The sequence below is a fragment of the Liolophura sinensis genome, chromosome 2 (assembly GCF_032854445.1).
Source record: "Liolophura sinensis isolate JHLJ2023 chromosome 2, CUHK_Ljap_v2, whole genome shotgun sequence".
Taxonomy (NCBI): domain Eukaryota; kingdom Metazoa; phylum Mollusca; class Polyplacophora; order Chitonida; family Chitonidae; genus Liolophura; species Liolophura sinensis.
The window spans coordinates 27,595,554-27,613,249 of record NC_088296.1 but is presented as its reverse complement, the minus strand read 5'-3'; the positions used below and the strand labels follow the sequence as shown (position 1 = coordinate 27,613,249).

Sequence of the window (17,696 nt, the reverse complement as noted above, 5' to 3'; positions counted from 1 at the left end):
TTCCCTTATACGTCAGCGGTTAGCCTTATGGTGGGATAGCCTACTCCGAGTCAGTCAAGCGTCCCCCCGCCCCGACAGTTGCACAGGCAGGGGTAAACTGTTTGATCATGTGAGGGTGCTTATAATTTAAGTTTTCAAAAAGCAGAAATAAGTAAAAACACAAACTCTTCATATGTAAAAGATTTTAACTCTTTTAGTTTTATTCGCCTAGTTTATTTATACACTAGACGAATTTTATAAAGTGTTAATATAGTTAATAAAGCTTCCTCCACGGTAGATTTTCGTTTAAAAAAGGCAAATATTCTAAGTTGACAAAATGGAAATATTGGTAACAGTGCCTTGTGAAATCGGGGTATTATTAGCAGATTTCAGTGGATTTCATAGCGCCGTTGAAAACTGTTGAGACTATAAGTATACAAAACATTTTTGCTGACGCCCACGAGTACATGTACTAAAGGAAGGTACCAGACTTCAGCGAAAAAAAAATATCAGTTTAAAGGAAAAATCAACAAGATAAAGCAGCTGCCAAAATCTGAAAGTTGTATCTTTGTTTCAGTTTTCAGGACATGCACAGAAAAAGAAAAAAACATGTAAAAACTTGACCGTAAATCCTGTATCATGGATATCACTGATACAGATACAGTGTACGGTGACTATACTTACTGCCTACACCCACAAAGGTTATACTTCAGGTTTCAGGAAACCATTGTTTCTGAGTACACATAATGAAAATCTTACAGAAAATACATAGAAAATTAACAGAAATGAAAGTTTTACTGTTAAAAAAGTACCTGTGTGTAAAAACCAAATATCACAGAATATAAGACCAGTGGCAGCAGATAGACACATAAGATTCCACCCGCAAGAGCGTTAGCTGTGTTAGGCGGTTTACACTTTTCCTTTTCTTTTTCTTCTGATTCTTTTAATTCTTTCTTAAAATCCTCAATAGATTTTATCTGCGCCGGTACCAGCTCCTCCCAGAATGCCACTCGCCGAGCATACGGGAAGGTGGATGTTGAATTAGGTGACATGTTGACCTCGAGCTGAACGAATTTCTCCATCTCTGCGTCGAATGTCGGCCATGTTGTTTGGATATACTTTTTGCTTGGTAAGTTCGGGTTTCTGAAAGATAAATAAGCAAATGACAAGTTCACATACATGCAATCAAAAAACGTTGTAAAAATGGATAACAAACGTTGTAAAACTAACGTTATTTCCGATCAACCAGGTCATGGTAAGCTGGAAGGCAAAGAAGTTTCTATAATTTCAGCCTGTATCAGTTGGTCTTCATGTCGTCAGTGAGTTACACCCAAGACCTTAAAACAGGAAGGTGTAACTTCCTCGCTTGGCGTTCGGCATAAAGGGGATAGTACCAAACACCCGTATCAGAATAATGGGTCGGGCGGAGCCACTAACTTGCCTTCGGTAAGCCGTCTCAGTGAAGCAGCACTAGATCAAAGAGCGTTGGAAATCCGTCTTGCAACAAGTAGGCGCTTTACACGCATATGCACTCTAAGGATTCCTTCGTCGTCATATGACTGAAAAATTGTTAAGTACGACATTAAACCCAAAGCGCTCACTCACTCAATCCATCAGCGTAATTCTCTTTTGGTTTCTTTAAGACCACTGCAAGGAAGTTATTAAGGGTATGGCCCAAGCCTCCAATTTGCTTGCATCCCCATTTTTCACCCATTTTGGTGAAGATTTGCACAGAGACATATCGTTCCCATGAATTAAACACACATTTCACACCGTTAGCGTCGGTATTTACAAAGTTACCTCCCTTTACGAATCCCGGCAGATATATGCTGCATTTGGACATACGCCTTGTACTTCACTTCTACCATAATGCTGGCTGCCGTCGTATAAATGAAATATTCTTGAGTACGGCGTAAAACACCAATCAAATAAAATAATGGCTATGGTATTAATGGTAATATTTGTTATGTCAGGTGTTGATATTGGGTTTGACATAAACCACAATATGGATCAAAAGGTTATAATTATTCGGAGTTATCTCACTATTGTCCCGCACAAACTCAGCTCTGGCGCTCATACGGGTTATGCCAGCGTCAAAGTTCCATCTATCATTTATGACGATTAATCTGGTGAGAATATTTTGTGTATAAAACGACTAGAACATGGATAGCAAAACCAAAGCTGCCAAGACAGCGGGATATCTGACAAACGGTCACACGTATCTGGTGAAATAATGCCCCCTCTCTGTATACCTCAGTTAGAGTTTTGTTCTGACTATTCAAGTAAATTTATAAATAGTCACAAGCACAATAGCAAAAAGAGTTAAGCAAAATTAACCATTAAATGCAGTGATGTTAACTGCAGTTCGTCAGCCGTCACTGGTTTGGGATTACTCAAATTGCCCTCAAGCTGAACACTTTTCCAAGAACGACTCCTTGTTAAAACATCAAAACCGCCAGCGATGTGTTCAATACTCATCTGTATCGAAATCCCCATCAAACCCCACGATCCACGAATTTCTACATGGATGTTTCGTATATTTTCGTGTGTGTCGTGTAACATGACGTTAAGTTCACAGTGTGTAACAAATGCGGTTAAAGCTCCCCAAAATGGCAATGTCTCACTGACGCATCCAGCTTTATCATTGTCCATCCCTATACCATGACTGTATGCCACACTAACACGACTGGAGACTAACCTTACCGAGACTGAGAAAAGTGCGCCAATTTCTCCATGATGGTACACAATGTCACACAAACACGTGTGGAGATCATGCTGGCTTCCTCTCCGGCCGTACGTGGAAAGGTCTGTCAGCAACCTGCGGATGATCGTAGGTTTCCCCCGAGCTCTGCCCGGTTTCCACCCACAATAATGTTGGCCGCCGTCGTATAAGTGAAATACTCTTAATGAAACAGAATTCAAATAAAAAAATAAATCACGTGAGGAGACAGAACATATCCCAATTTAGCTATATTTGTCCAGTATACCATGATGGTACACAATGTCACACAAACACGTGAGGAGACAGAACTTACCCTGATTTAGCTATATTTGTCCAGTATACCATGATGGTACACAATGTCACACAAACACGTGAGGAGACAGAACTTACCCTGATTTAGCTATATTTGTCCAGTATACCATGATGGTACACAATGTCACACAAACACGTGAGGAGACAGAACTTACCCTGATTTAGCTATATTTGTCCAGTATACCATGATGGTACACAATGTCACACAAACACGTGAGGAGACAGAACTTACCCTGATTTAGCTATATTTGTCCAGTATACCATGATGGTACACAATGTCACACAAACACGTGAGGAGACAGAACTTACCCTGATTTAGTTATATTTGTCCAGTATACCATGATGGTACACAATGTCACACAAACACGTGAGGAGACAGAACTTACCCTGATTTAGCTATATTTGTCCAGTATACCATGATGGTACACAATGTCACACAAACACGTGAGGAGACAGAACTTACCCTGATTTAGCTATATTTGTCCAGTATACCATGATGGTACACAATGTCACACAAACACGTGAGAAAACAGAACTTACCCTGATTTAGCTATATTTGTCCAGTATACCATGATGGTACACAATGTCACACAAACACGTGAGGAGACAGAACTTACCCTGATTTAGCTATATTTGTCCAGTATACCATGATGGTACACAATGTCACACAAACACGTGAGGAGACAGAACTTACCCAGAGTTAGCGAAGTGCGCCCAGTACTCCATGATGGTACACAATGTCACACAAACACGTGAGGAGACAGAACTTACCCTGATTTAGCTATATTTGTCCAGTATACCATGATGGTACACAATGTCACACAAACACGTGAGGAGACAGAACTTACCCAGAATTAGCGAAGTGCGCCCAGTACTCCATGATGGTACACAATGTCACACAAACACGTGAGGAGACAGAACTTACCCTGATTTAGCTATATTTGTCCAGTATACCATGATGGTACACAATGTCATACAAACACGTGAGGAGACAGAACTTACCCAGAATTAGCGAAGTGCGCCCAGTACTCCATGATGGTACACAATGTCACACAAACACGTGAGGAGACAGAACATACCCCGATTTAGCTATATTTGTCCAGTATACCATGATGGTACACAATGTCACACAAACACGTGAGGAGACAGAACTTACCCAGAATTAGCGAAGTGCGCCCAGTACTCCATGATGGTACATAATGTCACACAAACACGTGTGGAGACAGAACATACCCCGATTTAGCTATATTTGTCCAGTATACCATGATGGTACACAATGTCACACAAACACGTGAGGAGACAGAACTTACCCAGAATTAGCGAGGTGCGCCCAGTACTCCATGATGGTACATAATGTCACACAAACACGTGTGGAGACAGAACATACCCCGATTTAGCTATATTTGTCCAGTATAACATGATGGTACACAATGTCACAAAGCACGTGAGGAGACAGAACTTACCCAGAGTTAGCAAAGTGCGCCCAGTACTCCAAGATGGTACACAATGTCACACAAACACGTGAGGACATAGAACATACCCCGATTTAGCTATCTTTGTCCAGTATACCATGATGGTACACAATGTCACAAAACATGTGAGGAAACAGAACTTACCCAGAGTTAGCGAAGTGCGCCCAGTACTCCATGATGGCACACAATGTCACACAAACACGTGAGGAGACAGAACATACCCTGATTTAGCTATATTTGTCCAGTATACCATGATGGTACACAATGTCACACAAACACGTGAGAAAACAGAACTTACCCTGATTTAGCTATATTTGTCCAGTATACCATGATGGTACACATTGTCACACAAACACGTGAGGAAACAGAACTTACCCTGATTTAGCTATATTTGTCCAGTATACCATGATGGTACACAATGTCACACAAACACGTGAGGAAACAGAACTTACCCTGATTTAGCTATATTTGTCCAGTATACCATGATGGTACACAATGTCACACAAACACGTGAGGAGACAGAACTTACCCTGATTTAGCTATATTTGTCCAGTATACCATGATGGCACACAATGTCATACAAAAACGTGAAGAGCTTACCCAGATTTAACACAGTTCGTCCAGTACTCCATGATGGTACACAATGTCACACTAACACGTAAGGAGACAGAACTTACCCTGATTTAGCGAAGTTCGTCCAGTATTCCATAACGGCACGAGATAGCGCCTCTTCGTCCGCGGTTCCATTATAAACTTGAGTTGTGTACCCGAAGACATAAGGGACATCTTCAAAATGGGTGCCGCCATCCGTCCATGGATAGACAGGTAAGAAAGAACTTTTGTGGAGGAACTGATAGAAAAAGGTGTTTTCTGATCGTCTGTCTTCTTGCGATGGGGTCACTGGGCCTGCGTGGAGCCGAGCCGCTTGGACAATACTCACCACGAAATTTATATCTCCTTCAAAACGGGCGGCCATCCGGGTATTTGCGAAAGGATTTTCTCTATTTTTCCAGTCGGTGTACTGATATTTCATCGTGGGAAGAAGTTTTCGAATGACGTCTTCGTCTTGTGTGAGGAGACGCCTCAGAGTTGTGCTTATCCTCTCTTCTTGAGAATTGTCAGACATAATTCCCGAGGAGAGATTGGCTATCACGCCATCAAACTTGCCCGTCAGTTCGAAGTTGATCGAAGACTCTCCTTCTTCCTTCATTATTCCAATCATCAGATCTAAGGATCGAAACCGCCTGATGGGTTCAGAGGATTCGGGGTTTTTAACCATGTCCATTGGGTTTTCTGGAAAAACGTCTCTTCTGTACGATGGGTTAAAAAGTCCCAAAGAGGGCTCTGCCAACTGCAATGCTTGAGCTGCTATCAAGTCCTGGAATGGTTTTTCCCTCAAACAGGTCACCATGGCGCCAGTTTCTGTGGGACATCCTGTTTTGACGGCAAGGTCTTTGGCGATCTTCAGAGGGTTTCTGTTGTGACTCCACGGTGCCCAGGCTGACCCGCTTTGGGCGATTATTTTGCTAAACTTTCCGTGACACAGCGAAGAGATCGCCAGTTGGATCACGGAAGCAGATCCCGCGCTCTCGCCAAAAATGGTAACACTGCTGAAATTTCCGCCAAATTCTTCGATGTTGTCGCTGACCCATTCCAAGGCAGAACACTGGTCTCTCAGACCAAAGTTTCCGATGGAGTGTTCGTCCAAAGTGTCGAGGAATCCTAGTACGCCCAGGCGATAGTTGATGACAACAACGACGACGCCGTACATTCCCGCAAGCGAGTTCCCGTTGTACGTTTGACTGTCTCCAATGATATACGCTCCACCGTGTATCCAAACCATGACCGGCAGCTGGTTGGCTTTGGATGATTGCAGCGGTCTGTAAATGTCCAGCCTTAAACAGTCCTCCGTCATGTTCAGGTTTAGTGTAAGAGACGTAAAATCCGTCTGCTGAGGACAGATAAACTCGTTACTAACGGCATTGAACACTCCATCCATTCGGGATTTCCTGACCGGAGGCTTAAACCGAAGGTCCCCTTCTGGAGCCTCGGCGTAGGGAATTCCCAGGAAAGTTTCTATTCCAACATTTGTGTTTTCTTGTCCCCTAACTTCTCCAACGGTTGTGTTCACGACTGACGCAGACGCCGTCGCTATGGATACAACGACGAGGGAGATAAGCGGAAGGATACCCATGTCTTTGATTTGTAAAGACCTGCAAAGACAAGAAAAGACATACAATGAAGACGATTCCATTTCTACAGATTAACTAGTTCATTAACCTAAAGGTCATGATTGATTCATAGAAGGACGGATTGGCTGATGTTAATATCAAGGCGTCGACACAGACATTCGTTGCTTTTTGATTGTAACTTATTATACATAGACGGTATTATTCCGCGCGATGCACATACACCCTCACATACGGGGTACAGGCGGAATTATCAACAATTTTGAAGCTATCAGTTCAAAGGGCGTTGAAGTGAAGATTATATACATGAGAACAGCCACCACTTCCATACCTTTGGGAGTATCTGGAGAGTTTTTCTAAGTGTGGGATCCGGTTTTTACCCCCTGAGCGAGGTAAATATGTGGCCTGTATTAGTGGAGGACAAGTGATCCATTGCTCCCGCTGAACCAGCACTTTGAGCGAGCCATTGAAAGGCAAGTACTTAAACCGGGTTCCGACAACTTGAATCATTAAAATGGAACCTAATTTGTGTCTTAATTCGATCTTAACTTGTGTCATAATGACTCATCATTGCTGTTAGTCCTACATGTAAATTGGTGCTTTAGCATTATCGCCCCAAAGTATACAAATATCCAATGCCAGGCATTTGCCAAGGTATTGCTTTACAGGTGGCTTTTCAAATGCTTCTATTTATGTTATCATATGAATGGTGAGGATAAAACCCCAATTGCGGCAAATTGACAAATTGCAGCATTTCATCGGTTTTATGTGGCTATTTGTCAGCTTTCACCCTTGCCGTAGTTGCTCTGCTTTTGCTCTTTACCCTATAAGTTTTTTTTATATATTTAACAGTGTATATGTTTCCTTGCAATGGCGGCTCGGGTCCAAGCTGGATTGTTCATCGTCCTCTTGCAAAGCATAAGTAATACGTTACCAGTTTCCCCACAAAAGGTCATCGCAATGGTAGGAATGGACAACAGACTGTGCAGATTTGGTCCAAATTACTTTTAGGAGACAAATTCACGGTGTCAAATTTTCTTACGAATGTTCAGTGGGGTTGTCTGCCCTTGTTGGCCAGATAGCCACCGTAGTCAGGGGACCCGTTTTACAAAGAACATAACGGTTATGCTAAGATAACTAACTCAGTCAGGCGACCGGCAATTTTGTCTAACCCGTTTTGCAAGTAACAAAATTGGCTATCAACGAAAGGTTTTTTTACCTCTAAAGATTTTCAAAATTATTTCAGAAGACTTAGTCACGTCTGTTAGTGGCAAGGAAGAAACCCTTTCAACTACCTCCTATTCAACTGTTATCGACAGAAAATAGACCAGACAAAATGTTATTGCACTGAAAATGGAAAAGAAACAAAAGACAAAATAGAAAATATTGTCGCATAGAAAAAAGTCAACTCTCTTCAAAGCAACCAAGTTGATTCAAGGAACGTGTGTTGTTATATTGGATATGTGATGTGTGGAGCTTATATATACTTCATCTGTCAATAGCACATGGCTACATGTATTCCCAAAGAGGTTCTAATATACGCAAGGAAATTAATTGGACAAAAATGCATACAGTCTTCCTAGATGTTTATTTACTGACAGAGATTTAAAACTGTTTGCCTACATACATGTACGTGGATGGCACGAATCAAACAACAAAATGAAACGCTTATAGGCCTATCGGTACTTCACGCAACATATTCAGTGATTGCTTTTTTTCCATAATCCTGGCAGCGACATGACTATACACAGCTTTCAACTGGCCAGTACTGCATAAGTCAGTGTTTTGTTCAAAAAGTTGTATAATTCTCACTAAACTCTCACTCTCACTTGCCCTCAGTCCTTGAAATCACCAGCGTTAACATTTCCCCATGTATCATCATCACTGTCATTGTAGGTTCCCCGGTGTCGCTAACGATTTCCAGAATGGCCTGATGACGCAAGGATTCTCTCCCCTCGGCTGCGTTGCCAGTGGCAATGTATGTGTCTGCATCCCTACGATTCTCTGTAGGAAAGCTCAATAAAAGTTGCCTGAGATCGGCAAGAGGAAGAATGTCTTCGTCGGTCTCGTTATTTTGTTGAGTGGTGATCGCATTTAATAGAATGTTCACGTGTCTCCATAGATGGCTTCACATAAGTCTGAACCTGTTTAACGAAGGAAATTGCTTGTCAGAGTGTTACAGCTTGCTCCGTCTTTTCCTCAACACACTGCAGAAAATGCTTAGCAAGGAATTTCTTGTAAAATCCCAGTCACATGGGAAAGGTCCAGTCCAACGCTGATATGGCTTGTTGCATTGTCCAGCAGCAAAATCACTTTTCTCCATGCCGATCTCATTTTTCGATTAAATTTACAGAGCAATCGTTGGTCTCTGGCACTTAGCTTCATGACTGGGTCTTATTCCGCTTAACCTGGGGCTTGGGGCAGTATCTTCATGGTGTTAAATTAGATCGTCACTTTGAAAACATCAACAGCTGCAATCTAAGCGCAACTGAGATACACATTTTATTATCGACAACTTATATTCTAGCATGCTACACGGTTGGAACACTGAATTCACTCAGTCTCCTAGAACATAACCTGAGCCTTCCCTGGACCATTGATAACCGTTGACTGCTTCTCTTTGCATGATTTTGTATTTTACATACTTTTTTAGTTTTTTAGTGGTTTGTGTTGGACCTCGTTTTGGGAATTGACCTTGCCATTATTGACCTTGACATTACTGACCTTGCCATTATTGACCTTGAAGGTCCATCTTGGTTGACGGCTGATATACGAATATCTGTTTCGACGCATAGATTACGTAGTCGTACGTGTAAGTGTACATATAGTTGTGGTGTGATTGTTTGGGTCTTTAAAACGTCCTGTGGAAATTCATAACGTTTTTATGCTTGAGGGAATTTAAACCGAACAACAAAAATTATGTATGAATCTATACGTAAATATATTAACATAGTCACGCCGGTGAAAAGACGTTTTTGTTCCGCAAAGTTGAAAACTCACATTTTAACTGCTGTTATCTTATCAATGATCAGAGAGTTGATAAATTGTAAGAATCTTTTACAACGTAATGTAAAACATTGACTGTGCCTCTGGCTTTTGTGTGTAGCGCGTGCCGCCCAATTTTTTTTAACTTCTTCCTTTTAACTTGCATATATTTGTGTACATCGCGAAGATTTGTTATGGTGCCTCTCACATTATCATGTCATAACCCACTCTGTAACTAAGCTCCCCCCCCCCCTCCCCACCTTTTAGGCTGAATTTGAATAAATATATAATATAGTTGCCAAGACACTCTAAGCAGTGTAAGGCAAAGTTGTAGTGGACAAAGTTTTATCATCATGTTTTTTGTTTTCATTTTTGGCATTTAACAACTGTAATTGTGCCCATGTTAAACCATTTGCTGCATTTGAACATATCACATGAAGTAGTCCAGCTTTGACGATGCCGGACGTGAGTTTGCTTATTTCTGTCTGTTAACTCATACACAGGGAGTGCTATGCCTCACTTCCATCCGGGACTACATTTGTCTGTGTTTTTATAACATATGTTAATGTAAACTGGTCTTCGAACATCAAGTTTGCAATTTTAAAACAACTGAGCCAAATATGTTGATCTTAAGAACTAAAAGAATAAATTAGAAATATCTGGCACATGTAGTTTCAGCCGTAAAAGTTTGATCGGAAGTCATGTTGTTTGTCTCTGTGGAAAATTTTAATTTTGCCGATATCCGGCAGAATAGATAATTCACCCATTCGGTACTCACGACAGTCGCTAAGTGTGTCAGCAATATGTGAAAGAATGACACATCCGGGGATATTGCACAACTGCACTATTTCACTGTTACAATTCTCCCGCAAATTGGAAAGCTACAGATGACCTGCATCCGATCCAGTTAAGTTTCACTTCACATAAAACTATACGTTTACTCTTTCAATGTATTGGTTAACATTTCCTTGGCAAACTTTACCGATCCCGAATAAACCTTTTCTGAAACATTTACTCAACAATATGCAGTCTAGATTTATAGTCCTCATTTGTGCATGAGGGAGGAGGCGGGGGTTGGTCAAGAATGAAATATTCTTGAGTATGGCGTAAAACCCCAATCAATGCAGCGGGTCTAGAAATACATGTTTGGTTTAGGAAAGTAGTTACTTAATATACATAAAATAAAAACACACAAGCCTGTTACATAGCCAAAGGTAAACCATTCAAGATTAAAACTTCCATTAGACAAACAGGATATTATGTTGAATGCTATAGATTATTATATTATAATAACAGAACACATTCTAGCATCACTCAGGCCACAGACTATCTGTTAAAGTTAACAGCTTAAGTTTTTGAGTTTAGGTTCGACCGGAGCCTTAACTCTCGAACGCTTAAACACTCTATGTCATCTCTATTCTCAGATCAGGTCGTACCAAAGACTTTGAAAATGATACTCGCTTGACTCTCTCTGCACTGATAGGCTAAGAACAAGAAAACAGGACTGGTTGGCCCGGTGTCAGTATAATGTGACTGGTTGGGTGTCATGTCTGATGTCTTTGGCATGATACTTCAGTGGCGGCAGCGTTTTGGCTGCATGGATGAGTCACAGGTGCCTCAAGAAGTACGCACACACCTAATGACTGCTCGAAAAACATATGGCCGAAAAAGTACGATGTAACCCCGAGCATACATACACTTCTGTTAGTAGCTTCATGCACTGTTGTGTTAAATGTTAACAGGTCTGTCAGCAACCTGCGGATGGTCGTGGGTTTCCCCCGGGCTGTGCCCGGTTTCCACCCACCATAATGCTGGCCGCCGTCGTATAAGTGAAATATTCTTGAGTACGGCGTAAAACACCAATCAAATAAATAAATGTTAACATTCCGAATACAGCTCACTACAGCAACCCAATGGACACATCAAACAAGTAACACTGAACCCCAGGCCTACCTTTATCGCTTCCACTAGAGAACTAGAGCTAATCACGTCGCCTTGTGTTCCTTTGCTCTGTTCATCTAAAGCAGTGGCCAAATGATTCGCTGTTTCTTCGCCACTCTCCACCTGGTAATCGTAGCGCGAACTTCAAGATGTGCTCACTTTTTCACCCGACTCCTGTAAAGTGGTGAATGCCAACAAATGACTATAAAAATGACCTCGTGCAAATGCAACCGGTATGCGCGGCACACCATTCAACTCTCGCGTTTGTTTGACGAATAAGTGGGTCATTTTGTATAGCTGCTCGTCACTACTAACTCCAAAACGCCTAAAGTGCAAACAAATGAGTTTTATGTCAGCAACTCGTACATTGTGCCGCTCTAATATATCATAAAGCTGACTGGAAAACCTCAATCAGATTACTGGGCTAGCACATCTTGCTTTATGCCAGAAACTCGTACATTGTGAAATTTTATTGTAATTGTATCTGTGACGGAATGATTTTATAACGTCCTACCTGTGGATTTTAACAAATTAACCGTTGCATAGGCGGTAATCATACATCCATTTACCTTGTTTTCATATGTTGTCATTAGAATGTACACCTGTGCAGACACAGGTTAGTATTTGCGAATGTACAGGTAGGTGTAGCTTGAGAGTCCACCAGAGAACTCTGTAGGCAAAACTCTGTATTACAACCTTACAATATCGTTCTTTACTCTCTGCTTCCTGCTTCCTTTACTATTAAATAAGGGACGGGATGTGCTGTCACTGCCGTATGGAAGGGCTGTCCAAAACCAATACATCACCTTGCCACTTGAGCTGTCATCACAGTTGTTCCTATGCAAGACGGACTGTACAGCATAAATAAATCACGTGTATGACAATTTAAGTGAGAACTGTCATCACAGTTATTTATCTACAAAACGGGCAGTTCAGCAAAAATAAATCAGGTGTATGGCAATTTAAGTCCAAACTGCCATTATAGCTGTTGATCTACAAGACGGGCTGTACAGAATAAATAAATCACGTGTGTGACAATTTAAGTCAAAACTGAAATCACGGTTGTTCATATGCATGGCGGACTGCACAGCATAAATAAATTACGTGTATGACAATTTAAGTCAGAACCGCCTTCACAGTTGTTTATCTACAAGGCCGACTGCATTGCATAAATAAATTACGTGTGTGACAATTTATGTCAGAACTGCCATGACAGTTGTTAATCTACAAGACGGGCTGCACAGCATAAATACATCACGTGCATGACATTTTTTGTAAGAATTGCCATCACAGTTGTTTATCTACAAGACGAGCTATTCAGCATAAATAAATCACGTGCATGATAATTTTAGTCAGAACTGCCATCACAGTTTTTTATCTACAAGACCGGATGTTCAGCATAAATACACCACGTGTGTGACAATTTTAGTCAGAAATGCAATCACGGTTGTTTATCTGTAAGACGGGCTGCACTGCATAAATAAATCACGTGCATGACAATTTAAGTCAGAACTGCCATCACGGTTGTTTATCTACAAACAGGCTGTTCAGCATAAATAAATCACTTGCATGACAATTTTAGTCAGAACTGCCATCACGGTTGTTTATATGCAAGACGGACTGCACAGCATAAATACATCACGTGCATGACAATTTTAGTCTGAACTGCCATCACGGTTGATTGAATGCAAGATGCACTATTCCGCATAAATAAATCATGTGTGTGCCAATTTTAGTCAGAACTGCCATCACGGTTGTTTATATGCAAGACGGACTGCACAGCATAAAAAAATCACGTGTGTGACAATTTTAATCAGAACTGCCATCACAGTTGTTTATATGCAAGATGCACTGTTCGGCATAAATAAATCACGTGCATGACAATTTTGGTCAGAACTGCCATCACGGTTGTTTATATGCAAGACGGACTGCACAGCATAAATAAATCACGTGTATGACAATTTAAGTCAGAACTACCCTCACAGTTGTTTATCTACAAGGGCGACTGCACAGCATAAATAAATTACGTGCATAACAATTTTAGTCAGAACTGCCATCACAGTTGTTTATATGCACGACGGACTGCCCAGCATAAATAAATCACATGCATGACAATTTTTGTCAGAACTGCCATCACAGTTGTTTATATGCAAACGGGCTGTTCAGCATAAATAAATAACGTTTGTGACAATTTAGGTAAGAACTGTCATTATAGCTTGGTCTGCCAGCAACCTGCGGATGGTCGTGGGTTTCCCCCGTGCTCTGCCTGGTTTCCACCCACCATAATGCTGGCCGCCGTCGTATAAGTGAAATATTCTTGAGTACGGCGTAAAACACCAATCAAAAAAAAATCATTATAGCTTTTGATCTGCAAGATGAGCTGTTCAGAATCAATAAATCACGTGTACGATATTATAGCTTTTGATCTGCAAGATGAGCTGTTCAGAATCAATAAATCACGTGTACGACATTATAGCTTTTGATCTGCAAGATGAGCTGTTCAGAATCAATAAATCACGTGTACGACATTATAGCTTTTGATCTGCAAGATGAGCTGTTCAGAATCAATAAATCACGTGTACGACATTATAGCTTTTGATCTGCAAGATGAGCTGTTCAGAATCAATAAATCACGTGTACGACATTATAGCTTTTGATCTGCAAGATGAGCTGTTCAGAATCAATAAATCACGTGTACGACATGCATGAATTACCATCAGAGTTGTCCATCTCCAGGTTTTGTCATGTTTCCCTATGTTGAGTGTTGTTATGCCGCTCACTGGAAGTCTAATTGCCTCTCACTAGAAGTTTAATAGTCTCTCACGGGAAGCCTTATTGTCTCTCAGGGGAAGCCTAATTGCCTCTCACTTGAAGTCTAATTGCCGCTCACTGGAAGTCTAATTGTGTCTCACTGAAAGTCTAATTCTTTCTCACTGGAAGGCTAATTGTCTCTCACCAGAAGTCTAATTGTCTCTCACTGGAAGTCTAATGGTCTCTCTAGGAGGTTTTTTATTTAGTTATATACACATTTATTGCTGTCTAATGATTTATGTCAAGTTGATGCTATTCGTTATGTCGTACAGATATTGTTTTCACAACAGATCAATTGAAATTTTTCAACCAGGTGTTCTATCAAAAGACAACTGGTTTTCTCACACGAGTGGAAAGTGACCTAATCCGTGTTGGTCCATACAGTTTCCGCACCAGCAACATACCCTGGCAAAGAAGTTTCATTGGTCGACGTACAGGTTGTCTTCATTAGTTTTCACATTAATTACACAGATGCAAGCCATACGTAGTCTCGAATTTCCAAGGAAATAGGTTCCACGCTCCCAGAATGTTCATTGATGACGTCAGGTACGAATATTTCCGAGCATCGACGGATGGTTTGCATAAAATAACAGTTTTTTAAGAAATATGAAATATAATTCCACAAATGGACTTTTCCTCATTTTTTACATATGGTTATTCATTTTGTGAGCAGATGTGTCAGCAGATATGTCAGCAGATGTGTCAGCAGATGTGTCAAAAGATTTGTCAGCAGATGGGTCGGCAGATGGGTCGGCAGATGTTTCAACAGATGATGTGTCAGCAGATGGGTCAGCAGATGTTTTAGCAGATGTGTCAGTAGATGTGTCAGCAGATGTGTCAGTAGATGTGTCAGCAGATGTGTCAGCAGATGTGTCAGCAGATGTGTCAAAAGATTTGTCAGCAGATGGGTCGGCAGATGGTTCGGCAGATGTTTCAGCAGATGTGTCAGCAGATGGGTCAGCAGATGTTTCAGCAGATGTGTCAGTAGATGTGTCAGCAGATGTGTCAGCAGATGTGTCAGCAGATGTGTCAGCAGATGGGTCGGCAGATGTTTCAGCAGATGTGTCAGTAGATGTGTCAGCAGATGTGTCAGCAGATGTGTCAGTAGATGTGTCAGCAGATGTGTCAGCAGATGTGTCCAGCAGATGTGTCAGCAGATGTGTCAGCAGATTGTGTCAGCAGATTGTCAGCAGATGTGTCAGCAGATGTGTCAGTAAATGTGTCAGCAGATGTGTCAGTAGATGTGTCAGCAGATGTGTCAGCAGATGTGTCAGCAGAAGTGGTACAAAGACTACCGTACAGACAGCATTACCATAAGCTTCTGTCGCTTTTGAACGACATGCAATCTGATTCAAAGGAAAGACACCCTTCATAGATACGCTGTTGCTTTTTTTTTAAATAAAACCACATAAACTACATCAATAAATCGCATACCCAGGTGATTTGCAAACAGACTTGTTCCCATCAGGGGGTCCTATCCCCGGTTTTTTCATGTGATCACAAGATAAAGTTCAGTGTACATATCTATAATACCTTAGCCCAGATATCGGCTATTTTATTAATTTGCCTACGGCTCTGTCGGTTTCGTCTCATCATAATGCCGCCATCGTATAACTACCGTCGCCCTGATATCGGCTATTTTATTAATTCGCCTATGGCTCTGTCGATTTCGTCTCACCATAATGCCGCCATCCTATAACTTAACTATTCCTCACCACGGCCCAAAAATACCAGTCAAGTAAATAAATAAAATATATCGGCTAGGGCCTCCTTGGCTTAGATGTTTGAAGCGCTGGCTCAAAGGTACCTAGCGAAGGTCGTTGGGTTCTTCCGGTTGCTCTATTTTCCTCCGGTCGCTCTAGCTTTCTCCGATCACCCTGATGTCCCTCCGGTCCCTTCGATTTCCTCCTGTCCCTGCGGTTTCCTCCTGTCCCTTCGGTTTCCTCCTGTCCCTGCGGTTTCCCTCCTGTCACTTCGATTTCCTCCTGTCCCTACGGTTTCCTCCTGTCCCTTCGGCTTCAAATATAAATACTAATGAATGTTATTGAGTATGGCATCACCAATCATATATATATATATATATATATATATATATATATATATATATATATATATATATATATATATATATATATATATATATATATATATATATATATTGCGTTTGAAGGGAAAATTCATCCTATAGCAGCCTGTGAAAGTATTAGTCATGTTCAAAAAATTTGTACCTGTCCTAACTGCCCAGTTGGTAGAGCGTCGGCTTCAGGAGCGCCAGATTCAGGGTCATCCTGGGTCGGGACACACCTAAGACCCTAAAAGAAGAAGTTGTAGCTGCCTGCTTGGAGTTCAGGCTTCCAGGGGATAGTGCAACGACTGGTTGTCCCCTAATCAGTATAATGGTTCGGGAGATGCCGCTTACTTGCCCTCGGTATGTCATCTCAGTGAAGCAGCAGTAGATAAAAGAGCGGTGGAAATCTCTCCCGCAACAAGGAGGATCATCACGTGCACTCTAACGATTCCATACATATAAATAATGAAAATCATTCCATAGATATAAATAATGTAAATCATTCCATAGATATAAATAATGTAAATCATTCCATAGATATAAATAATGTAAATCATTCATAGATATAAATAATGTAAATCATTCCATAGATATAAATAATGTAAATCATTCCATACATATAAATAATGTAAATCATTCCATAGATATAAATAATGTAAAATCATTCCCATATATATAAATAATGTAAATCATTCCATGGATATAAGTAATGTAAATCATTCTCCGCGATAAACCTGGCTAAGAAGAAAATTTTTCAACCCAGAACGAAATTTGCCTTAATCACTAGAGAGTACTCGGTTGGCTGTAACCGCGCAATGTGGGAGTTTGGTTACGTGGCGTCACGTGTCAAGAGTGATATTAACCAAGGATATTACACATGGACCAGCCCTATCATACCCTGTTTAGATTAAGGCTTTACGTCAGGAGGTTTTTCAGGAGCCTGGGAAAATGCGGTGGTTTCTCCCGCGATCTATCCGTGTTTTTCTGGTACTGCATATTACAGGTAAAAGTCTAAAGACCCCTCGTATTGACAGACATATAACACACAGTACAGACAGACTCATTACATGGCAGGTGTAACTGACTAAACGCCTTTATTCTGTGGAGAATCTTTACCGTCGTGTAGGAGTGTAATTTGTACTGTCACAGAGAGAGCAAGCTTACCAAAAAAGATTACATTACACTGAAAGGTGTAATTTAACACCTTTATTTGCTAC

The 17,696-nt window shown here is 41.0% G+C and overlaps 1 protein-coding gene across 1 annotated transcript; it reads right to left on the bottom strand.

The window, feature by feature from the left end:
* Positions 1-247: 247 nt before the first annotated feature.
* LOC135462826 (neuroligin-4, X-linked-like) lies at positions 248-11,751 on the bottom strand. The gene is made up of 3 exons (XM_064740107.1): positions 11,613-11,751; positions 5,163-6,698; positions 248-1,122 (listed from the first exon to the last, which is right to left on the bottom strand). Exons 2-3 carry the CDS (start codon positions 6,677-6,679, stop codon positions 780-782), a joined length of 1,860 nt encoding a protein of 619 aa, XP_064596177.1. The 5' UTR covers positions 6,680-6,698; positions 11,613-11,751; the 3' UTR covers positions 248-779.
* Between the last annotated feature and the right edge of the window lie 5,945 nt (positions 11,752-17,696).